The sequence below is a fragment of the Gopherus flavomarginatus genome, chromosome 2, assembly GCF_025201925.1.
Source record: "Gopherus flavomarginatus isolate rGopFla2 chromosome 2, rGopFla2.mat.asm, whole genome shotgun sequence".
Taxonomy (NCBI): domain Eukaryota; kingdom Metazoa; phylum Chordata; order Testudines; family Testudinidae; genus Gopherus; species Gopherus flavomarginatus.
Window position 1 is genome coordinate 70,303,220 of NC_066618.1, and position 25,586 is coordinate 70,328,805.

General features: G+C 39.8%; 2 protein-coding genes across 2 annotated transcripts in view; one reads left to right on the forward strand and one right to left on the reverse strand.

The window, feature by feature from the left end:
- The window catches only part of LOC127044053 (uncharacterized), a 449,887-nt gene that overhangs the window by 291,172 nt on the left and 133,129 nt on the right, over nt 1–25,586 (reverse strand). The gene's annotated exons all lie outside the window — the stretch shown is intronic.
- Nucleotides 1–25,586, forward strand: part of KCNH8 (potassium voltage-gated channel subfamily H member 8) — a 355,845-nt gene that overhangs the window by 190,684 nt on the left and 139,575 nt on the right. The window contains exon 6 of the mRNA XM_050938322.1: nt 1–218. This exon is cut by the window's left edge and continues 5 nt beyond it. Within this exon, the coding sequence (XP_050794279.1) occupies nt 1–218 (218 nt within the window). The remainder of the gene's footprint in view (nt 219–25,586) is intronic.

Here is a 25,586-nt window from a genome sequence, read left to right on the forward strand (position 1 = left end):
ATTTCCGGAATACAAAGTTTCAGATGCAAAAAAGTCCAAATTCATACTGTTGCATTTTAGCACTTTTAAAGCTGGCTGGGACTGGCTTATTTTACTGGCAACGTTTTATGTTGCTGTGACAGTACCTTACAATGTTTGCTTTATTGGCAATGATGAGCTATCTACAACTCGAAGCACAACTGTCAGTGACATTGCAGTGGAAATTCTTTTTATCATAGGTAAGATATATTTTTCTGCTTTCTGAATTTTGTTTTTCATTTTTTATGAAATTTAATGTAAAAAGTTGGAGTAATGATCAGATAATTATATCACTTTTTAAAATATTCCATTTCTCAGCAGCATGTCCTAACAGATTTTTTTCTTACAGATACTTGGTAGTTTCTTTATTCTTTTTTATTTATCATGCCACTTACCAAAATGTAGTTTCTAGTTAGGCTTGTTATTATAGTTTCAGTGCTTAACAAAAGGGGTACAATATGATTTTTCATATTGGAAATGATTTCCCTGTTTTATTACAACACAGGCCATGTTAGTACTGTTGGTTATGTTCTGTAATCCACCTGAATGTTGGTATTTTGAAGAGTAAATTTTGCTTTTTTGCTTGTCCCCTTCTCAGATTCTTAAACTGATTTTTATGAACTGTCCAGTAATTATATCTCCAAAACATTGAGGTAAAAATATAATATATTAGGGAAATAACATTATTCCTGATGGCTCTTTTGTGATGCATGGAATTTCTTTTTAGAGAGTCATTCCTTTCCTTTATGAACACAGAAAAGCTGATCATACATGTTCACATAGGCCTTTGAGTATAACAGGAAGGGTCTTAGAACTTTTTATAGTTCCAATACAGTTCTGTATCTATTGATTAAAAAATATGTAGCTACATTATGTAAAGAGTATAATACAGTTCTAGTGCCAATACATAGCTGTAAGGCCTTTTTTAGAGAAACATGGAAAGTTGAATAGGATTTTATTTAACCCATAGAGACATGGGAATGCGATATGGTAGAAAAGAAAGGATGTGGAGGAAGGAATAAAAATTATCAGCAGAGTAGAAGAATCTTAAAAGAAAATATTGAAAGTACAAAATGAAATGGGGAATACCATACATTTTCCTGTCTCTCTCCACTCCCCCCTCCCCACACACAAAAAAAGGTGATTTGGAATGAGGGTTAGCTCATGCATGAGAAATAAGAGCAAAACCCAAACTTCTTAGACACCAAATACTGGATGTAGGCTATTTTTAAAGAAGAAAATGGGGGGAGGGGTTCTTAAGATCATCTTGAAATATGTTTCTTCCTCTTTACTGATAGAAGTATAACTACATTCAATATAAGAATAGCTCGCAGGGACGATGCTTAGTGGAAGATTCTGAAATATTTGTCTCTTCACCTTTGGAAGTAGAGTTCAAATGCAGATTTAAGGGAAAATTCTTCTCCTTGATACTTGTGGTGGATCTCCACTGACTATTATTCTTTATTTCTTCCCTGTTAATTGCTCACATTATCCTCAACCATTGGAGAATATGCAATAGAGATCTACGTTCTGCAATACAAATCAGACAGGAGAATTTTTATCCTTTGTAAAATGTGTGATTTGGATTACATTATAAAAAGTGCAAAAACAAATCAATTCCATTAGATCCATCTTAGGGAGAGACAGAGTGTAAAAATAATGTAGATTTAAGGTTAAAATAACTGGATAATCAGAGATTCCCTTACCATACAGAATGCAGATAACTGGTTGATGTTATGATGGAGTAATTGGAATCTGAGTATGAGAAAACATACACTGTGTTTATCTGATTTATGTGTAGTATTATTCATATATAACAAGACAGAAGATTTAAGGCCCAGTACTACCTTTTTTCCTTCAATTCCTGGGTAGAAATAAACAACTTTGATATAAATAAAACATCAACAATGATGTATCCATGATGCATGTAGCAAATGTTCTTTTTATTTTTCCTGACTTCTTTGATCTTTGCCTGCTATTTTTTCGTGCCAGCTCTTGGCTTTGTGATATAGTGAGTAAAGAAAGTAAAATCATGAATAAACATATATGGGTAACATTTCTGGTGCACTAAGAGGGATTTATCTGTCCAATTTCATTTAACAGAAATGTGACTCACAAGCATCACATTGAAAATGTACCCAATACCATTTTTTTTCACACATTTTTCTTTGGTAACTGTTTTATTTATCCCCTTTGCTGCTCTCCTCCCTCTCCCTTCCTTCCTCCCTTCCGCTCTCATTGTTTTTGTTTTTTAACATAGAGGCTGGATTTTCTAATTTTCCAATTTCCAGATCTATTGTTCTGGAGACAGGTCGTTCAGATCTTTTAGGGTTTCTGTTTATTCTGTGTAAGAACTGGTTCTTTAATATTTGTGTGGGAATGGAAAATAATAGGCTTAATGTTCACTTGTGTCCCAGTCTAGCAAAACCCTTAAGCAAGAACTAAACTTTTGGAACATGATTAAGCACACTGAAATCAATGGGATCAGTCCTGTACTGAAGGTAAAGCACAAGACTGAGGGCTTTGTTGGCCTTGACAAGGATACTTTTGATGGATAATTTGTGCAATCTTAGGGAGACATTAAAAAAGTGTTGAGAAAATTCCTCAAGATTAACAAAGTGAGAGAACTAATTGTAATCAATTTATTGTACATGAACTACTGCATCACTGTACTTGCAGATACTGAAGAATCTTGTATCTGTTTTAAATCTCTATTGGATATCTCAGAATTTTTGATAATTTGTATTCACGTATAATTTTGATAAACTTTGCTTTATTTTTAGAATCATAGAATATCAGGGTTGGAAGAGACCTCAGGAGGTCATCTAGTCCAACCCCTTGCTCAAAGCAGGACCAATTCCCAACTAATCATCCCAGCCAGGGCTTTGTCAAGCCTGACTTTAAAAACCTCTAAGGAAGGAGATTCCACCACCTCCTTAGGTAACCCATTCCAGTGCTTCACCACTCTGAGTGAAAAAGTTTTTTCCTAATATCCAACCTAAACCTCCCCCCACTGCAACTTGAGACCATTATTCCTTGTTCTGTCATCAGGTACCACTGAGAACAGTCTAGATCCATCCTCCTTGGAACCCCCTTTCAGGTAGTTGAAAACAGCTATCAAATCCCCCCTCATTCTTCTCGTCTGCAGACTAAACAATCCCAGTTCCCTCAGCCTGTCCTCATAAGTCATGTGCTCCCAGCCCCCTAATCATTTTTGTTGCCCTCCGCTGGACTCTTCCCAATTTTTCCACATCCTTCTTGTAGTGTGGGACCCAAAACTGGACACAGTACTCCAGATGAAGCCTCACCAATGTCAAATAGAGGGGAATGATCACATCCCTTGATCTGCTGGCAGTGCCCTTACTTATACAGCCCAAAATGCCATTAGCCTTCTTGGCAACAAGGGCACACTGTTGACTCATATCCAGCTTCTCATCCACTGTAACCCCTAGGTCCTTTCTGCAGAACTGCTTCCTAGCCATTCGGTCCCTAGTCTGTAACAGTGAATGGGATTCTTCCATCCTAATTGCAGGACTCTGCACTGTCCTTGTTGAACCTCATCAGATTTCTTTTGGCCCAGTCCTCTAATTTGTCTAGGTCCCTCTGTATCCTATCCCTACCGTCCAGCATATCTACCACTCCTCCAAGTTTAGTGTCATCTTCAAACTTGCTGAGAGTGCAGTCCACACCATCCTCCAGATCATTAATGAAGATATTGAACAAAAACACCCCCAGGACCTACCCTTGGGGCACTCCACTTGAAGCTGGCTGCCAGCTAGACTGGATCCCTTGATCACTACCCGTTGAGCCCGACAATTCAGCCAGCTTTCTATCCACTGTGACAGACTCAGGCCAGTGGGGTACAGGAGTCTGGTAGAGGGCAAATATACTGGTCACTGGATGAGTAGTTTTCTGTTCCCTGAGTGACCAGAGCAGGGGCTGCACTAGAGTAATCAGGAACCTGCTAAAACCAATTAAGGCAGACAGGCTGATTAGAACACCTGCAGCCAATCAGGGCAGGCTAATCAGGGCACCTGGGTTTAAAAAGGAGCTCACTTCAGTTTGTGGTGGGCGTGTGAGGAGCTGGGAGCAAGAGGCTCAAGGAACTGAGAATGAATGAGGGGGTGTGCTGCTGGAGGATTAAGGAGTACAAGCATTATCAGACACTAGGAGGAAGGTCCTGTGGTGAGGATAAAGAAGTTGTTTGGAGGAAGCCATGGGGAATTAGCCCAGGGAGTTGTAGCTGTCATGCAGCTGTTACAGGAGGCACTATAGACAGCTACAGTCCACAGGGCCCTGGGCTGGAACCCGGAGTAGAGGGTGGGCCTGGGTTCCCCCCAAACCTCCCAACTTCTGATCAGATACAGGAGGAGTTGACCCAGACTGTGGGTTCTACCAGAGGGGAAGATCACTAAGGTGTGCAAATCTGCCAATAAGCGCAGGACCCACCAAGATAGAGGAGGAACTTTGTCACACTACCTTATAGTCCAGTCATCCAGCCCATACTTCTTTAACTTGCTGGCAAGAATACTGTGGGAGACCATATCAAAAGCTTTGCTAAAATCAAGGAATAACACATCCACTGCTTTCCCCTCATCCACAGACCCAGTTATCTCCTCATGGAAGGCAATTGGGTTAGTCAGGCATGACTTGCCCTTTGTGAATCCGTGCTGACTGTTCCTGATCACTTTCCTCTCCTCTAAGTGCTTCAGAATTGATTCCTTGAGGAATCTTAGGTAAGATATGCTCTCATTTTTAGCAGTATCATTGATGAGGGTAAAGCTCTCACAACAAGAAGGAAAAATACCTCTTGCACTTTCTAGAAGCATGTGAAGTTTAATGAGCAAGAACAATAGAATACTGTGCCTGCTGCATACCAGTTACCAAGAAAATTAATAGGATGTGGACTGTTGCTTTCCCTTGAGAAAAGAAATGTCTGTTAAAGTGCTTTGGGTGAATCCTTTGCCTTGAGTGGAAGACAACTGCCAGGCTCATCTGAGCTGCAATTCAGGAAGGCATTCCTAGCAAAGTACTTGAGCACATGCCTAAATGCCATTTAAGCACATTGTTAAAATTAAGGGCATGCTTAAGTGCTTTCCTGAATCAGTAGCCTGGTGAGTGGAGTGAAGTGTTCAGATTAAATGTCTCTCTTAAAGAGTGAATAATAGGTCAAACTGTGGGTTTAACTGTTGTAATTTTTAAAATTCTCAAAAGCAAAGATTGGGGGTAAGAACATATTTTATTATTTCTAGAGGGGGACATAGTTATCTTTCACAATTCAACCTAATCTTAATTTGTTAAATCCTGACCATACTAAGGTGTTCTTTTGGTAATTTGTTTTCATGTATCTATTATTTCAAGCCTTTTTTCTATTCTCCTTTCCAGTTTTGTGTATAGTTCTTATCTCGTGTTATACTCTATAAACAAATATTTATTTTTTATCTGTTTCTTCATCTTGATGAGGAATGCTTTATTTTAACTAACAGGACTCCCTAAAAAGCTGCTTAAAAGTTCTTTTAAAATAATAATAGATGGACCCAAAGAGAAATCCTTAACTCTAGTGAATTTAAACTCTCTCACACACAAGTTTTAAAAGGGTTTCATTGGTGATTAAGAAAAACACATTTATTTTACCATTTATTTCAAAGTTCTTGCAAATGATATTGTACAGGCAGTTAAGTGAATAGGATTTGTTAAGCAATACATATGCTAAGGACTTCAATCTATCCCTATGCTGTTCTTTTCCAGTATGCATGAAGGTTTGACATATAGAATATGTTGTGAGAGAACTGGATTTGATACAATCAGCAACCACCTTACACACTTAACCCCCACTCGCACCCCCTGAGCTGCAAGAGAGGATACCACGAAGCCAGAGTTAAAATCTGACTTTTCTTAGGCAGACAAAAACAGTTGAAAGCTGCAGTTTTACTGACTGGGATAGATAAAGTGAAAGAACAGATTCATGAGAAAGGGGGTGGAAATGTGGAAAAATGATCTTGATTCTGGTTGTCTGTGTTTACGTTTTTTTTTTTTTTGCTGAAGCTGCTTTTCTGATATGGAAAATAATACATTGTTATTGGGTGTTGCTAAGGAAATTGTTAGCCTCTGGGCTGGTCTACGCTAGGGGAGGGGATCGATCTAAGATACTCAACTTGAAGTCAAAGTATCTTCGATCGAGTTACCTACTGTCCTCACGGCGTGGGATCAATGTCCGCGGCTCTCCCTGTCGACTCCGCTACTGCTGTTCGCGTTGGTGGAGTTCGAGTCGACAGGAGCGCGTTCGATGATCGATATATCGCGTCTAGATGAGATACGATATATTGATCCCCGAGAAATCGATTGCTACCCGCCGATATGGCCGGTAGTGAAGACGTACCCTGTTAGGAGCAATTTGAGTTATATGCTTTGTTTGAAGAAAATCTTTAAAAAGTTTAGTTAGAGTGCATTGAAGCTTCTATTTGGGCAAGGATCTGGCACATAAGCCCCACTCCAGGTGGAAGGAAGGAGCGCCTCAGAAGGCTGGTTGCTGATTCCTCAAAACCAACTCAGACTTTGGGTAAATGTAAATGTTTGGAATGTTCTGAACCTATTACAACAGCGTGCGTGTGTGCACATGCTTGAAACCTAATAACAAAGTATTTTTAGGTAAAAACACACTTGTTTGTACCAATCATTTATCAGATGGAGGAGCTGTGTCCCCACTGATTTACTCCTGACGCTGTCTGGAGAAAAACAGTGAAGTTACCACTGCTTTGTTTTCTGAAAACCATGGGTAACATATACTATAAGAGACCTTGGGTTATTTGGCATGGTCTCCTTTCCTTCTGGATGATCTATTTGACTAATCTATCTGGGCACATTATTTCTTTTTTCTCTCTCTCCTCTTCCCCCCCCCCCCCCCATCCATTTTGTTGGTCACTCCATTGTTGCCATGTGACTTTTACGTTTGTATAAATCTCACCAGTCTCATGTTTTTGTTTCTGCAGATTGTTCATTCTGACTCTCAGATAAAGAACCATCTCTTTCATTTCTTTATCTAAAGAAGCACTGATCACCTTCCTAATTGTAAATGATGTTACCTGAAAAATCATTGATCTGTTGTAGAGTCCTATCATTATTACTAAATAAAATATCAGAATTTATCCTAAAAAGAAGTTGGAAGTCTTTTCAGGCAAGTAACACTTTTTTGGTAGATTAGCCATTGGAACTTTGAAATTTCAGTAGAATAATTATTATTCTCCACATAAGGCTATTCAAACCTAGTAAGATGGCAGATGGCCTTGTAGACAAACTTTTCTCATGTTGAATACCATTTCACAAACAAAACTGAAATGTTTTGTAAGTAACTCATTTTTAATGAGCTACAAGGAAATGTAGTGATCAGTGATATTCACATCCCAACAACTCCGGAACCAACATACCCTGCATATTGCCATGAAATGCAATACATCATTTGTTAATTATTATATCCTAATCTTTTGAGTTCAAAATAACCATATCGCAGTCATACAACACACTGTACCTAGCACATCAATTAGAACATTTTCATAAGACACTTCCTTTGTGGTGATTTCTGTTGAATGTTATTATAGAACAAGGAAAATAATTGGCTCATTAATGTGTCTTTCACAAATTAAATACCAGATGAATGGATCTAAGCCATGGACCTCAAATCTTCCAAGAATTTCCATAAATCCACATGAATTCCCTGAATCGTATATTTTAATATGCATATCTGAATAATTATAATACAAAAATAAAATAAAGCATATATTGGTCATGCATAAATGATTCAAATATGCACATTATTCTATCGAAGGCCAAGTATAATGTACACTTACAAAATTTGGCCTACATCAGCCATAACAAGATGGTGGTAGCATTTTAATAACTCACTCCATTATTAACAAAAGTACATATGTTGCTTTATATTTTTCCCAGTGAAAATGGTTCGTTATTACTTACATAGCATCATAGGTGCATTGTAGTGCTTTACAAGTAATGTTCTTGCCAGGAAGAGCTAACAATGTAAATAACACAAACACTGACAAGAGTAGATCAAAAGACTTGTGTATTTACAAGGGCAACAGAGTTTCTGTGGATAAACAGGGAGGCTTCAAAGCTCCAGTTGCTAAACTTGCTGCAAAAAAAAATCCCAAGATGGGGTATATAGTGAAGATCTGATCGCAGAATTTGTCCCTAAGTACTGAATGGTTTCACTTCGTAATGGCAAAATATGAACAGAATAGAATGTGATTTCTCATACGTTTATGTCACTGGAGGAGTATTGTAATAATAACCATGAGCTATGGATTACTTAGTAATGTAAATCAGCTACCTGACAAGTTGTTTTGTGTTAGAAGTATGGGTATTTTATCTAGAATTTTCATGTCAAAACAACAAAGTGAAACTGGCAAAAGCAAGGAGTTACTTGCTGACAATTTTTCAAATAGCTTCCATTAGCACACCCACAAAACTCATGAACACAACCACTTGTCTCTCTCAAATCCCTATTTGCATTCATAAAGTATTTCTGTCTGAAAGTAGAGTGGATAAGCATAAACTACCTGATTTTTCTATGTACAAACACCTGTTTGTGTGTGGGAGTGTTTCTGTGTGTATAAATGGGTACAGCCATATTTTACGTTAATGAAGGCCACTTGAAAATGCCATAGTTCAGGATGCCTCTCCCTCTGTTTGTCATCTTGTTTGTGTGTTGCTATTTAAAAGAATCTCAGAGAGCAGCTTATCTTTCATGTTAAGCCAGCTGGTGTAAATTGGTGTAGCTCCCTTGACTTCAGTAGAGCTGTGCTGATTTACAGTAGCTGAAGATTTTAATCCCATATCTGAGGCTTCATTTCTTAAAACAACAACAACAACAAAAATTGTTACAAAGAGTCCTGTGGCACCTTATAGACTAACAAAAGTATTGGAGTATAAGCTTTTGTGGGTGAATACCCACTTTGTCAGACACACATGGTGGAAATTTCCAGAGGCAGGTATAAATATGCAGGCAAGAATGAGTCTAGAGATAATGAGGTTAGTTCAATCAGGGAGAATGAGGCCCTCTTCTAGCAGTTGATGTGTGAACACCAAGGGCTTGTCTACATCACAAAGTTGCAGCGCTGGTGAGGGGGTTACAGCGCTGCAACTTAGGAGGTGTACACATCTGCAGGGCACCACCAGCGCTGCAACTCCCTGTTTGCAGCGCTGGCCGTACTCCCGTTTTGTCTCGGGTGTAGAGGATCCAGCGCTGGTGATCCAGCGCTGGTAATCAAGTGTAGACACTTACCAGCGCTTTTCTTGACCTCCGTGGAATAAGCAGGTATCCCAGCATACCTGAGGAAGCCTCTGGTAATCAAGCTGGTCTCCTTCCCCGGTTTGCTCTCGCGTTCCCCGAACCCCAAGCAAGTAGGTCTCCTTCCCTGCGGTTTGCAGGGTGGTTCGGGGAACGCGAGAGCAAACCGCGGAGAAGCTGGTCTCCTTTCCCGGTTTGCTCTCGCGTTCCCCGAACCCCCGAGCAAGCAGGTCTCCTTCCCTGCGGTTTGCAGGGTGGTTCGGGGAACGCGAGAGCAAACCGCGGCGAAGCTGGTCTCCTTTCCCGGTTTGCTCTCTCGTTCCCCGAACCCCCGAGCAAGCAGGTCTCCTTCCCTGCGGTTTGCAGGGTGGTTCGGGGAACGCGAGAGCAAACCGCGGCGAAGCTGGTCTCCTTTCCCGGTTTGCTCTCTCGTTCCCCGAACCCCCGAGCAAGCAGGTCTCCTTCCCTGCGGTTTGCAGGGTGGTTCGGGGAATGCGAGAGCAAACCGCGGCAAAGCTGGTCTCCTTTCCCGGTTTGCTCTCGCGTTCCCCGAACCCCCCTTGAAGCCGCCCGACAGCGCTGCAGTGTGGCCACATCTAACACCACTTGCAGCGCTGGTTGCTGTAAGTGTGGCCACTCTGCAGCGCTGGCCCTATACAGCTGTACTAATACAGCTGTAACAACCAGCGCTGCAAAATTGTAGATGTAGACATACCCCAAGAGAGGAGAAACTGCTTTTGTAGTTGGCAAGCCATTCACGGTCTTTGTTTAATCCTGAGCTGATGCTGTCAGATTTGCAAATGAACTGAAGTTCAGCAGTTTCTCTTTGGAGTCTGGTCCTGAAGTTTTTTTGTTGCAGGATGGCCACCTTTAAATCTGCTGTTGTGTGTCCAGGGAGGTTGAAGTGTTCTCCTATAGGTTTTCATATATTGCCATTCCTAATATATGATTTGTGTCCATTTATCCTTTTACGTAGGGACTGTCCAGTTTGGCCGATGTACATAGCAGAGGGGCATTGCTGGCATATGATAGCGTATATTACATTGGTGGACGTGCAGGTGAATGAACCAGTGATGGTGTGGCTGATCTGGTTAGGTCCTGGGATGGTGTCGCTGGTGTAGATATGTGGGCAGAGTTGGCATCAAGGTTTGTTGCATGGATTGGTTCCTGAATTAGAGTGACTATGGTGCAATGTGTGGTTGCTGGTGAGAATATGCTTAAGGTTGGTGGGTTGTCTGTGGGTGAGGACTGGCCTGCCATCCAAGGCCTGTGAAAGCAAGGGATCTGTTATCCAGGATGGGTTGTAGGTCACTGATGCGTTGGAGGGGTTTTAGTTGAGAATTGTTGGTGATGGCCAGTGGAGTTCTGTTGGTTTCTTTCTTGGGTTTGTCTTGCAGCAGGAGGCTTCTGGGTACACGTCTGGCTCTGTTGATTTGTTTCCTTATTTCCTCATGTGGGTATGATTGGGTCAGGCTGGAAATGCAGCAAAATATAGACCATATACGGAATTGCTATTTTGGGCAGAACTATGTAGGCAGCTGTAACTGACCAGATCTGTGTCTGTACTTCTGTCAAATATGGTCAATGTTTGTTTTGTCAATGGTCATATACAGGTCTCTGTTTATAAAGATTTTTTCTCACACATATATCTTTCTGCCTAACGAATTCACGGTTGGTTTCCTAGCCACTTCTTTATAACAGAAACTGAAATAATTGAAATTAGCATCATGTAACAGTACAAAATCTTCGGCTGAAGACATTATTTCTTATCCCCTTATTGGGATTTCTATGATCACTAATTTCTTGCACTGTAGCAATTAAGTACATAGTTATCAGTACGCATTAGCATAATTTTGCAATCAAAGTTGCAGCATTCCAGTAATATGTGACATGGCTCTGGGAGTATGTCTACAGTGCAATCCACTGAGTAAGGCTTGTGGAACTTCTACTAACTGACTGTTTAATTGCAGTATAGATGTTAGAGCTCAGGCTAGGAAGTTGGTCCAATAAAAGATATTACCTCACCCACCTTTTCATTCTAATATCCTGGGACTGATATGGCTACAATAGTGCACCTCATAAAAGGACACCGTTTTCTGAAGACGCTATGCTTTTATAAAGTCTCAACATATTTAAGACATTTTTTTTTTAAATGGCTTAAGGTAAAAACAAATGCCAAGCCCAGAGTTGCCAGCTTTCATGATTTTATCATGAGTTTCAAGGTATTTGATATTATAGTTGTATCACAATTTCTGCTTAAAAGTTGATATTTCTAAGTCTTCTAAAATGGAATGGCTTAGTTGACTTCCTTTGAAATTTGGTGTGCCTTTGGAGAGTGGTGAGTAGGATTAGTGACCCATGTTTGGGGTTACTTGAGCAAGGGGTTGCGGTCTCAGAAGCATTGAACAAAATTGCCATTTTCAAAATGTTTCTAATTGTGTTGTGTTTTGTTGGGTTTTTTTTGTTTTTTTTTAAAATTGGTTGGAGGTTTTTTGTTTTTTTTTGCACAGAGCTAGAGATCAAACTATTGATGTGATGTAGGTCAATATGGTCTCAATCTGTCAAATTTTACCCAAGGTGGTGTATGGTACCCACTAAATCTTTGTGGCACCCAAATTGAGACTGGTATTTTACAGGGAGGTTTGCTGTGAGTTCAGCAGAATAGTCAGCAGCTGGTCTAACCAAAATGTTTGTTATAATATGTGGGGAGGAGCCAGAGACAAAGGACACTGTGAGGCTGTCCGGTGGGAAGAAAGGAGAGGGAGGTTAGGGAGAAGGGTTGCATCTGTGGGAGAGGGCAGGAAATGTGGACTGGAGATAGGCAAGCTGTGGATTGGTTGTTTGAGAAAACCTGTTTAACTAGCCCATGGGAGGGGAGAGGAGGCACGTGGTTACTTCCTTATCTCAGAGCAGATTAGTGTGATATTTCCAAAGACACCCGGAGTAGAGGTTTTGGAAGTGACAACACAAGTATCTTTACCGCTGTGGGAAAAGAAATATGTGCGCTGACAGGGTTACCAATGTGTAGATTCTAGGTGATTCCTGTATCATGAAAAGTTTGCGGGAGAGCAAGGAGTTCCCCATGATATGATAAGTGCTAAGTACAGACTGATTTGGGTGGAAAGAGGTGCCCTGCATTGGTATCATGTTTTGCCCAATTTGCAGCGCCTAACTGGTAACTTAAGAAGTTGTGATCTACTAGACAGTATGGTGATTCACTTGGGTGGAAGTGATCTGGGCCGCCTTCTTGATATTCGCCGCATGTATGAAAGCAGATTTGGAGCGCATCAGAGATTTGAGTCTGGGAGCTCTGATAATTGTCTCTGATTTGGTGGAGTATCTGAATAATTGCTACAGTAACAATATGAAAGTTGATCATAAATGTTGGTAGAACATTGATCAGAAAATGTGTACTGTGTGGTGCAGCATAGAAATGTTGCAAGCTCTTACATCTCACTGTTTTCAGATAGGGTGTACGGATATTGGATGAGGTCATAAGTCTTTCAAACATAACTCTCAATATTTTGGAACAGAAACCCTGTCTGTGATTTCTCTCAGCAGCCCTGTCACAGACTCCACCCTCCAACCATTCTGAAACATGACCAGGAACACCATTCTACTGTGACACAGTTCTCTTTTGCTCCAGCAACTGCATGTGAGTTGGGTTATAGTGGGTAGGGAAGTAACAGCAAAAGAAATACATGTGTAACAGGAAGTGAAGATTCAGGGACATGTTTTCCCTCTGTGGATTAATTTGAAGTGTGTGACAGAGCTGTGATTGTGCTATGAGGAGAAATATATTTTGCACCCTCTCATATGTGAGAAAAGGGAAAAGGTGTATGTGTGCCTTCAGGATGCAATATGCATGATATCTATGTAGAAGTGTGTGGGTTATGTCAAAAGCAAGATATAAGGCTTTTATTACAAAGGACACTATCAGTAGTGAGGTGGAATATGAAAGGATTATAATGCTTTACTGATGGTTAAGTGAAAGTGCAGGTTGATATTGTATCCTGTGAGTATGTGTAAATAAGCTTCAAAAGGTTGTGAAGTGGTTCTTAAATTGTACATGTGTGGCATTCTTTCTGGGGAGTTGGTTAAGTGTGGGAAGGTATGCCAGGAACTGAAACCTCCTTATAGTGCCAAGAGTGGTTATGTGATACATGCTTATTGAGACAGTGCTCAAAGAGGATAGAGGAGAAGTGTCATGAACTTTGGTTTTTCCCCTTTTTGTCCTTTGATAGTGTTTAGATGAAATCCTGTGGGTGAGAGTGAATAAGTTATAAAAGAAGGTGAAGAGCTTGTACACTTCAGCAGCTGTGGTTTTGGCAGAGTAAATGTATGTGTGTTAACAGGCATTGCTGAGAAAGGGCAAAGTTGAAGTTGCATGGGCAACCTTAACTTCATTGAATTTCATGGTTTTCAGAAGTTTTGTGTTTTGCTGAACTCAATGTTCTGCAAGAGGGCGATACTCCACCAAGCAACCTTAACTACGTTAACACACCTTTTTTGTCATTGAATTTTTCTGAAAATCCTAGCTCCTGGACTCATATGATTATGTGAAAATCTTCTTTACCAAATTTAAGCTGTTTCTAGCCCTTATGGTTCCATAGAAAAGCCTAAAATAATGAATAATGGTTCAAACCCACAAAACAGATAAGAACCTAACATTTATTTATTTAAAAATCTCCCTTTTTTTAGCCAATTTCATTATACAATATTTGGGGTTTGATTGATTGATTTTTGGAATTCTTAGGGTTAGCGGCTCTGCAGGCCATAAATCCTTCCCTCAAAATCAAGCTCTTCTGTGTAAAAGAAATGGCAATTTCAAGAGTCACAGAATCACTACTGTAATATTTACAGAGATTTAATAATTGCATTTGGTACTATATACCGTAATGTTGCATTAAAACTGGTCAGGTCACAGTGCCAACAGACATTAATCTTTGCTACCACAAGAGCCCTTTAGGCCACTTATGCCTTTAAATTTGCAGATTTGCGGATTGTTTTATAGATCAATAAAATGGCTTTCTCTGGGGTATAATTTTAACAATTCATTAAACTATTAAAGAAACAAATACTCAGTGAGAAAAACAAAATAATCTCTTTTTCATCTCTTCAGCTAATCCACCAGTGTGTTTTTGGAATGTTCTGTCATGGTGTGTGTGACGGGTTCAGTCACAAAGACCACCTTGGGACTGTCACCTGACATGCTAAACTACCTCTGAACCCATTTTTCCCTGTTGGCTTGGGATTCCATAACCCTGTCTTATTGAAGCAGACATGCAAACCTGCTGCAACACAGACCCAGGGTCTGAACCACGTCCCCAAAGCTGCAGGCTTTAACTGAAAACCACCCAGCAGGTACTCCTGGCTCCAGCCCCCAGATATCCAGCTCCCAATGGGATCCAAACCCCAAATAGATCTGTTTTACTCTGTATAAAGCTCATACAGAGTAAATTCATAAATTGTCTCTATAACATTGATAGAGAGAGATGCACAACTGGTTGCTCCTCCAGATATATATCACTTACTCTGGATTAATTAATAAACAAAAGTGATTTTATTAAGAATAAAAGGTGGGATTTAAATGGTTCTAGTTAATAACAGACAGAACAAAGTAAGTCACCAAGTAAAATAAAGCAAAAACATGCAAGTCTAATATATTAAGAAACTGAATACAGGTAAATCTCACCCTCAGAGATATTCCAATAAGCTTCTTTCACACACTAGACTTCTTCTTAGTCTGGGCCCAATCCTTTCCGCGGTTCAGTTTTTGTTAGTTTCAGCTTAAGTGGTAACTAGGGGGGTTTTCATGACTGCAGCCCCCTTTGTTCTGTTCAACCCCCTTTTATAGCTTTGGCCCAAGGCGGGAATCTTTTATCTTTCTGGGTTCCCACCTCTCCTTCTAAATGGAAAAGCACTAGATTTAAGATGGATTCCAGTAACAGGTGACATGGTCACATGTCACTGTAAGACCTTATTCTTCATTACCCACATGCTGACCCCCTTGTCCACAAGAAGGCTTGCAGGTAAATAAACCATCTACAGCCAATTGTCCTAGTCAATGGGTGCCATCAAGAATCTAAACCACCATTAATGGCCCACACTTTGCATAATTACAATAGGACCTCAGAGTTAACTTCATATTTCTAGTTTTAGATACAGGAATGATACATACATACAAATAGGATGAACACACTCAGATTATAAGCTTTGTAATGATACCTTACAAGAGACCTTTTGCATAAAGCATATTCCAGTTACATTATATTTATATTCCAAGCATATTTTTATAAAGCATATGGATTGCAATGTCACAGGGTGTCTTAAGACTTGATCTTATATCCACCGAAGTCATTAAGCATTTTACCATAAATATCAATGGGAGCAGGATTGAGCCTGTATATTGTAGCGCCTCCTTAGGGGAAGGATCATTTCTTCCTTTATGCACTATACCATATCCAACACTTTCAGCTCAGTAAACAGTAGCAAAAAACTGTGCCCTCAGGGAGAATTTAGCTGGCAAATGACCCTGGTGCATGCAATAATTATTTTTAAAAAATTAAGCCTGCGTATTAAATTAATTCTGCATTCTCAGAAAACATCTTGGTTTTTTTTGTTTAAAGTTGTATCCAATTACATGATAGATATTTCCTTGTGCTGAGGATTTTAAGAGTTCATGGAAGAAAATAGCTTTACATTGGTGCTTTTCAGTATTCATCTGAACATTAAGCACTCAACTAATTCTGCTAAACCATTTGAAACAAGCTCCTTTGAACTAACATGTAATATTTAGCTGAAATCAAGTGCCTAATCTTTGTACCCAGTTATCCAAGGTAGGCTGGAATGTCTCCAGAATGTTCTGGAACACTGACACTCACTTGAAAATGGGATTAAGGATTATGCAAAGGGGAAGTAAAAGAAAAGAGAAAATATGTTTTGCCTTTCATGCTCTCCTGTTCTAAGATGTCGTTTTGCACAGGAACTAATTCTAATCCTTCTCAGTTAATCTTTTTCTAAACTATCATGCTCCCAAGTAAGAGTAATATTTTTTTTAAAGTGAAATCTGTAAGCTCTGAAAGAGAACAGATTTTTCTGTTTGAGAAAATGATAGAGCTGTACAGCTCAGTGCTGCAGCAACAGCTGGTAGAGCTGAAGTCTGTTTGGGTAGTGCTTTATTAACAACAAACACGCACAAACAAAAATACTGTCAAGATTGGCAGACCCCAAACTTGTGTTTAACTGTCTTTATGATCCAGTATGAGCCTCCCTCGCAAGTGAGGGAGAGTGCCCCATAGCTAACATCTTGACATGCGCTGTATCGCATACTGGCAGGTTTCTGACACTACTTAAGTTCTTCCAAGAAGAATCAGCGGTGTGCCTGTGCACTGCACATTGCAGAGTTGGGGCCATTAAAGCCATCATCTCATCAGGTAAGTGACCTGTTGACAATAATCACATGGGATCCAAATGTCTTTGGAAAGTTTGGTGTGGATGGGCACAAATCGTCTATCAGCCTTTTCCTTGGGCATAGTCAAGTTATTAAAATAGAGAAGTTGCCTAGTTTATTCTTCTTTATTTGTTTATTTAACATTTATATTGCGTTAGCACCTTGAATCTAACCAAATCAAGACTCCGTTGTGTCTAAGGACAAGATTATGGACTGCTGAATCAAATGTATGCATAAAAGAAGAGTTCTGGAATATCATTGTGCATTGTTAGGACATTGGGATTTATATTTTGTATTTTAGACTTTGTTTGTCCTTAAGTTGCTGAAGATATAAAAATGTAGGAAGACTTCTTCCTTCATGCTGTTGCCTATGAATCTATAGATTCATAGAGTTTAAGGCTAAAAAAGAATCATTAGATCATCGAGTCTGACCTTCTGTATATAACATCCATTACATTTCACCCTGTTGCCATCTTGTTACCATCCGGAAAGGCATCTCATCTTGATTTGAAGACATCAAGAGACAGAGAATCCACCATTTCCCGTGGTAGTTTGTTCCAATGGTTAATCGACCTCACTGTTAAAAATGTGTGTATAATTTGAATCTGGCTGGCTTCAGTTTCCAGCCATTGGTTCTTGTTATGCCTTTCTCATTTAGATTAAAGAGCTCTTTAGTACATGGTATTTCCTTTCAATGCAGGTACTTATACTCTGCAATCAAGTCAACTCTCAGGGTATGTCTACATCTACAATTTTGCAGCGCTGGTTGTTACAGCTGTATTAGTACAGCTGTATAGGGCCAGCGCTGCAGAGTGGCCACACTTACAGCAACCAGCGCTGCAAGTGGTGTTAGATGTGGCCACACTGCAGCGCTGTTGGGCGGCTTCAAGGGGGGTTCGGGGAACGCGAGAGCAAACCGGGGAAGGAGACCAGCTTCCCCGCGGCTTGCTCTCGCGTTCCCCGAACCCCCCTGCAAACCGCAGGGAAGGAGACCTGCTTGCTCGGGGGTTCGGGGAACGCGAGAGCAAACCGCAGGGAAGGAGACCTGCTTGCTCGGGGGTTCGGGGAACGCGAGAGCAAACCGCAGGGAAGGAGACCTGCTTGCTCGGGGGTTCGGGGAACGCGAGAGCAAACCTCAGGGAAGGAGACCTGCTTGCACGGGGGTTCGGGGAACGCGAGAGCAAACCGGGGAAGGAGACCAGCTTCCCCGCGGTTTGCTCTCGCGTTCCCCGGACCCCCCTGCAAACCACAGGGAAAGAGACTTGCTTGAAGGAAAGGCTTCCTCAGGTATGCTGGGATAGCTGCTTATTCCATGGAGGTCAAGAAAAGCGCTGGTAAGTGTCTACACTTGATTACCAGCGCTGGATCTCCAGCGCTGGATCCTCTACACCCGAGACAAAACGGGAGTACGGCCAGCGCTGCAAACGGGGAGTTGCAGCGCTGGTGATGCCCTGCAGATGTGTACACCTCCTAAGTTGCAGCGCTGTAACCCCCTCACCAGCGCTGCAACTTTGAGATGTAGACAAGCCCATAGTCTTCTTTTTGATAAACTAAACTGATTGAGCTCTTTAAGTATCTCCCTGTACAGCATTTTCCCAATCCTTCAAGTAATTTTTGTGGCTCATTTTTGCATCCTCTCCAATTTTTGACATCCATTTTAAAATGTGGACACCAGGGCTGTACAAAGTATTCCACACTCAATATCACCAGTGCCATATCCAGAGGTAAAATCACCTCGCTTCTCATACTCCTTACTCCCATGCTTATCAATCTAAGGGTCAATTAGACTTTTTAGTCACAGCACCACTCTGGGAGCTCTTGTTATGTTGTTTGTCCACCATGACGTCTAAATCTTTTTCATGTAGGTATAGTCTCCATTCCTTGTTCTCTAGATGTATTGCTTTTCATTTGGCTCTTTTAAAATGCATTTTCTCAGAATGGGATGAGTTTACCAAGTAATCAGGTTTGCTCTGCATGACTGTCTTATCCTCATTGTTATTCTGATAAATAAATCTCCCTTTGATGGACACCCAGCCAGACAGTTAGCTGTAAAATCCCTCTTGGTAGCTGTTCTTTACTTGCTTTACCTGTAAAGGGTTTAAAAGTCCCCCAAGTAAAGGAAAAAAAGAAAAGGGCACCTGACCAAAAGAGCCAATTGGAAGGCTAGAACTTTTTAAAATGGGGAAAGAAGATTTCCCTTTGTCTGTTGTTCTCTGGAGAAGAAGACATGGAGCAGCAATGCTATATAAGGCTTGAACCAGGTATGAAAATTCATCTTCCATACCTAGAAGAAATAATTTGGATAGGGAATCTTTAGTTAGACAAAATCAGGTTTATTTTTTATTTTGGCTTGTGGATTCCTCTGTGCTAACTCCAGATGCTTTTGTTTGCTTGTAACCTTTAAGTTGAACCCCCAAGAAAGCTAATTTGGGTGCTTAATTTTTGGAATTGCTGTTTTAAAATCTAGCAAAAGCCTAAGTTCCAAATGTATTTTTCCTTTTTTTTTTTTTAAAAAATAAAAATTACCGATTTTAAGAACAGGATTGGATTTTTTTTTGGTGTCCTAAGAGGTTTGTGCATATGCTGTTTGATTAGCTAGTGGCAACAAGTAATTTCCTTTTGTTTTCTTTCCCAGCTCTTAGGACTGGAAGGGACTTGTGATAGGTCATCTAGTCCAATCCCCTGCACTGAGGCAGGACTAAGTGTTATTCTAGTGGTGCCCAACCTTATTACACAGGAAGGCCACATAAACCTAAGTGCAACCTTGTGTGGGCCAAATGGATTCCATATATTTTAATAAGATTTAAAGTCATCTGTATTGATTTATATTTTAAGTTCAGCTTGTTTCATATGTATTTAGATAGGTTGTTTCTATGTACAGTCTTGTTTATTTACACAGTTTTGTAAACTACAATGATGTAAACATGACAAAATGCTAACGAATCAGCTGTTATATATTGTGTTGAAGCAGGCTGTGGACCTTATGAAATGCTCTGATGGGCCATGTGTGGCCCACGGATCATAGGATGGGCACCCTTGATCTAGACCAGGGCTGGCTATAGGAAGTGCAGGGCCCGATTTGAATATCCGGTGCTGGTCTGGGTCTTCAGCGGCACTTCGGCGGCAGGTCCTTCACTCGCTCCTACAGAACATAAAAAGAGAAATATTAGGATGTGAATTTCAGTGCAATGAGTTTTAACTGAAAAAGAAACATAAAGCACAAAAATCTGAGCAACTGCAACAGCAAACTTTGGGTACAGGTAGTGGAGAACAAAAAGCTGCACGTGGATGTTGTGGGAAGATACCTAGCTTTCCTAGACAGCGTGCCTTGCTTGAGAAACTGAATGCCATAACATTCATTAGAAGAGATATTATGCAGCATTATGTTGAATTTCAAAGAAAGCTGAAATTGCATATTATGAGGAAGAGGAAATGGTCACAGAACACAGTTACACAGCGGAGGCAGGACACATCCACAGTAAATATGGTTGTAAAGCTAATGATGTCTGATCATGACCAAGCTGAAGAAGGACCTTCCTACTCCTCTGTTACCACATCCCAGTGAGGAGCAATTTGTCTTTGTAGTTTTCACATGAGCTAGACTATAGGGGAGTCTCAGGTTTACCTTCGCCAACTATCTTGTGTGAGGTTTTTTTTTTACTTCATGTTATCTAACTTGAGTTAAACATGCACCTTTTTTTTCCTAGTGAAGACAAAACCATAGAGAGAAGCCCACCTTAAAACAGAAACATTTTAGAACTTATGCTGGCATTTCAGATGTCTTTGTACAGAGTGTGTTTGTTCAATGAACATATTTATGAACTTTATGTCTATTGTTTGCTCCTGCTGCTGTTTCTTTAGTTTCAGTTAATTTTTTCAGGGCATTGTTCATAACAGAGCTATTATTTATTTATCCTGTTCTTCTTTTCTGAGCATGCGGCATGATTTATGGAACTTGAACTTGATTTACAATGCTGTTGATCCAATTTACACCAATTTCTCTAGAAAGAAGGCTCCCAAGGGATATAAGACTGTATCACTGTCAAAGTTTGTCTACAGCTTTTTAGAAATAATATTTTTTTAGATCTACCACTAGAATTATTATTCATTATTTACTGAGCTCCAGTACTGTTCTTAGCAAAAATATATGAGCAAAGACAGGCCTTCCTTAAGGGATTATAGTCTCAATCAGGCCCACCCAATACTGTCTGGGCACCCTGGATGCGCAGACTGAAAGTTCAGTCTTGAAGCAGTGTAGCTATGCTTCGATGATGATGGTTCAGTGTTTTGCCCAAGAAATGTGTTTTTTAAAATATGTTTACAAATATGCCATTTAATTTGCTAAATAATTACATGTCCTTAACTGTGTTGTAACTGAACATCTACTGAAAAACTCATGTCCTTCCTTTTAGAGAAAATATATCTAAATATAATTTTTAAATGCCAGTGCAATTGGTACATTTTGGGACACAAATTTCCAGCCTGTCAGCATTTTTGGCAGTCATAATAAAAAAAAATAATTATCACTCCTAGAAAGTTGAGAAGTCTTGCATTGTTGTCACTGACTTTATATTTGATCAGCTCACACTTTGATATTAAAGATATAGTATCATTCAGCTTTAATGCCTGACTCTCTCCCTTATTAGCACCAACTTAGTCCCCAGTGTACCTGCTCTAGATTTTAATCATGAGGAAAATGTTTATTTAAAGACTCAAAATGCTTAATCTTTCATTTCCCCGAGCAACCATATCAGTAAGGTTCTGGAACGTGAGGTGACTATGTAATTCCTAGAAATAATGAAGTGTCTGGGGAAAATGACTGTCTTTTGTTGATAAAATTTTACAAAAAATAGTTGTTGCTTGAGTAGTTGCTGTTTCCACTTCAGCATTCCCAAAAAATCAATAACATGGTAGTTAGGCTGTGTAAAAAAAAAAAAAAAAAAAAAGTTGCCCAGATGAAGATGTTCTAGGCCCCCAAAAAGTTCAGAAAGCTGTCAAGAAATGAAAGATGGACCACCATCACCCAATTCACTTTGAATTTCTATATACCAAGTTTGGTGCAAGAAGATGCTGTTGCTAGTGTATATCCTCCTTTTCACAACTGCTGCTTCCCCTTCATCATATTTTCCTAGTCAGTTTAAAAAGAAAATCCGTACCTGTTACTCTAATCTGGTTTGGAGAAACTAACAAAAGAGGGTGAAGTGCCAAAGGAAACTGCCATCTCTGAAATCTTGTATGGGGGATGCTGCATGCAAAATTGTAAGCTTTTGGTGTCCTGGCAGCTCCAGGGAAATTTAGGCCAAGCACCTAACTCCCTTTCAGTTAAGTCTTTAGTGGTCTGTCAGCTACTTATGTGCAGTGAGTGAGCAAATCATTTTTACTTCAATACCTGCTAACCGGAGGTGTTTGAGCCAAGTGAGGATGAGCAGTTTTGTCATATTTCAGGTCTCCTATCCAACAGACTGGAGAAATGGTGGCATGTTTCTACACTGGGTGTTTTGTAAAAATCATAACCAGAATTAAAATTGTGATTCACATTGGGAAACTGGTTTATGTATGAAAGCAAACAACTCTCTCTCTCACCAAAAACTTCTCCACTGATTAGTCTTTACTTGGCTTGCTACTACAGCAGAGGAAATTAATGTGAATAGCATCCATCAAGGTCCAGATATGCATGAAGACAGGATAATATTTGCGGTCAGAACAGAACTGCAGAAAACCATGCTGGTTTCAGGTCCTCATCATTAAGGACTTTATTTTTAATAATGGTTTCTATTTTTTTTAAAGGCACAAGTTGTCCCTACAGATACTGCATCTGCACTTTTTTGTGCCTGCACTTCAAAGCAAACACAAAACTGTACCCACCCAAATAATGTTAGGTTGAAATCTAGTTGAAAATCAAACCTTAAGTGTTATGATGATAATTCCAACTACCTCTTAAAAAACTTTAAAGAAATCAAACACACAAACAAAATCAATGATGGGCTGCAAAGTGAAATTATTGGTATTATTTACAGTATAATTTTTGGAGGTTGTCAGAATCATCCCCTATGTGAATTTATGCAAAGAAGATACAAATGGCAATGAGACCCATTAAATATCCAATTGTCCAAAGGTTGAAAAGTAAAGCTAATTAATCTTTTGTGAAAGTGAATGTATCCAAATAATGACACCCTACCCCCCATAACAGTTCAAAAAATGTAAAGGGAAGAACTCTTGAAGAAAAGTTTGAAATTTATTTGGATCACCTCACTGAGAGGAAAAGTCATATGGATGTAGGAAAATGTGCATATTGTGAATGTGTTTCAGGACTTAAATGGCTTTTCATCAGAAACTTCTTAATGGAAAGAATATGCTGCAATAATAGACATTCACAAAGGAACTATGTATATTTACAGGCAAATCAGATAGTAGAATTGAGCAGAAACAATTATAAAATTGACATCCTTGTGACACAGTGTATTAATATTAGGTAGTGCTTTTTAAACACATTCTTGCACCTCGCTCCACAGAAAGCCTTTTGTTGCCATCATCACCATAGTCTCTGAACAGCACATCTCAATAAACATTATCCTCACTTATGAAGTAAAGAAATCTTATTCTAACTTTAAAGAAAGGGATGAATTGAGATTCAGAAAATAAGGGACTTACCCAGGTTTATGCACTAAGTCTGTGGCAATCGGTAATTGATCTTACTGCCAACCTAGAACTTTATCTACAAGACAAAATACAGGAAACAAGACATATTTGAAAGGTGGAATTCATCTCCAAAGTCCATTATAAGCATATAGAAACTTACGTTTTGTTACAATCTTTGAGGTGAAATATGATATGTGACAGGAGCCAACACACAGTAATACCATATTTGTATGGAACCACAAACATTTATTTATTCTGTCCAAATAACAAGGAAATAAATTCACTTATCAGTCCTTCCATGAGTACTCCACTTACATTGCAAAGCCATTTTGTCCCACAATGTGAATAGTGCAACATAATTCCTTGATGCACCTATCTCATTTTTGAAAGTTTTACTCACTTGTTTCCTGCCCTTGGTTCTCCTTACTCTTCTACAGCTACTTGATCCTCTCTCACGTCCTGTCAGTGTTTCCTCCTCTTCTTTTCCACTCCCCTCTACAAAACTCATCTCTTGTCTCTTTTTCCCTTCCACTGGTCTTGTCTCAATCAGTCTGTGTTCCCCTTCTCCTTTTCCTCCTGGCTGTCCCCACCTCCTGAGTCCTTCTGCCCTCTCCAGATCCTCCCCTTGTATGTTTGTCCATTTTGTCTCATCCCTTGGACCCTTCTCCTCTCTTGCCCTACAGCTTTTTCCACCACCCCTGGATTCTACTTCCTGCCTGGGGCCTTAGAATCTGGTGCTTCTTCTGCTCCCCTGGAGCCTACTTTTTCCCCCCCTCTGACTCCTCCTGCTGGTCGTGCTCTGCCACAGCCTTAGTTTCTTTCCACTGGCAGCTGCACTGAGGAGAACAGAGAGTTGGATAGCTCAGCAGAAAAAGGAATGGAAACATCTTAACCCAACAAGTATCAACTTTTATCTACAAAGATTGGCAAAAGTTTTTCTAAATGTGTAAAATAAATAATTGAATAACCTTATAAAAACATAACATGTAAGAAACTTCCCCCCAAAACATTCTCATTTTCCTATCATGGCAGGCTCTTGTGTCTTGTCTGTGAGGTGACTTGGGTAAATCTTCAGCTTCTATTTTCTTTGGAGTATTCCGGATGCCTTGTGTGGTGCTTCCACTCAGATGAGTGATGAATCCCAAATGGAGCTCAAATAGGCCCTGTATTCATATCAGATGCATTTAGTTTCTGTGGGTGCCTGCAAAATTAGTGAGTTTCATGTTCTCACACCTTCTGCAATTTGCAGAAAGGGGATCAAGTCATTCAGTTCCCTTCCTTGTAAAATATATTTTTAACAATCTTAATACTTACGCTGGTCTGCAGAGACAGTCTTCAGACTGTCCTACTGAGATGAATGGGGAAAGAGTTCACACCTCTCTGACAGTTACTGTTTTCAACTCTCTCTCTCTCTCTCGAGCCCACTCAGTACAGTGGCAGTTGGCCTTCAGGTTTGAAAGGATTTCTTCACAACCGTAAAAGCTAGAAACTTCTTTTACTTTAAATTAAGCTTAGATTTTCCAGATGCTGATGAACTTCAGGGGTGAGGAGAGCAGATGACTGTTTTGCCCCATCCTCTTCTAAAACTGGCATTTTAGTATATGTTCTTATTTTTGATTGTGGTTCTCCAGAATTAGCAAGTTTTGCTCAACAATTGGCAAAATTATACTGAAATTTAGTTCTATAGCTTCCATCTATCCTAAGCCATTGTTGGGTACGTTTAGGAATTTACAGGTGGCTCTGGAAGGAATAACTTTGCTTTTGAAACTTCTCTGATGATTAGAAAATAGGCTTCATACATATCTGTTTTTATCTCATCCTTTTTTGAGGTTTTAGATAGGCGTTCATCAGTCTCCATGTGAAAAAATGGTTGTGCATACTGACATCTTATGTAATAGCTTTAAAATGTATTATTCAATACTCCAATAAATTCAGAGTTTCAGCTGTGGAATAGCTAATCTTGATCATTTAGTCTCACTATCAATGTAAAAGTATACAAATTGCCATACTGGATCAGAGCAGTAATCCATTTGGTTCGGTGTCCTGTAACTTTGTGATAGAGGCTCTGACAGTATTAACACAGTCTGCAATTAGAAATGGCTTCAGAGATTGTTCTAATACATTTTTTGGATCAGGGACATTGCATTACTTACTTTTAATTTTTGCTCAAACTAA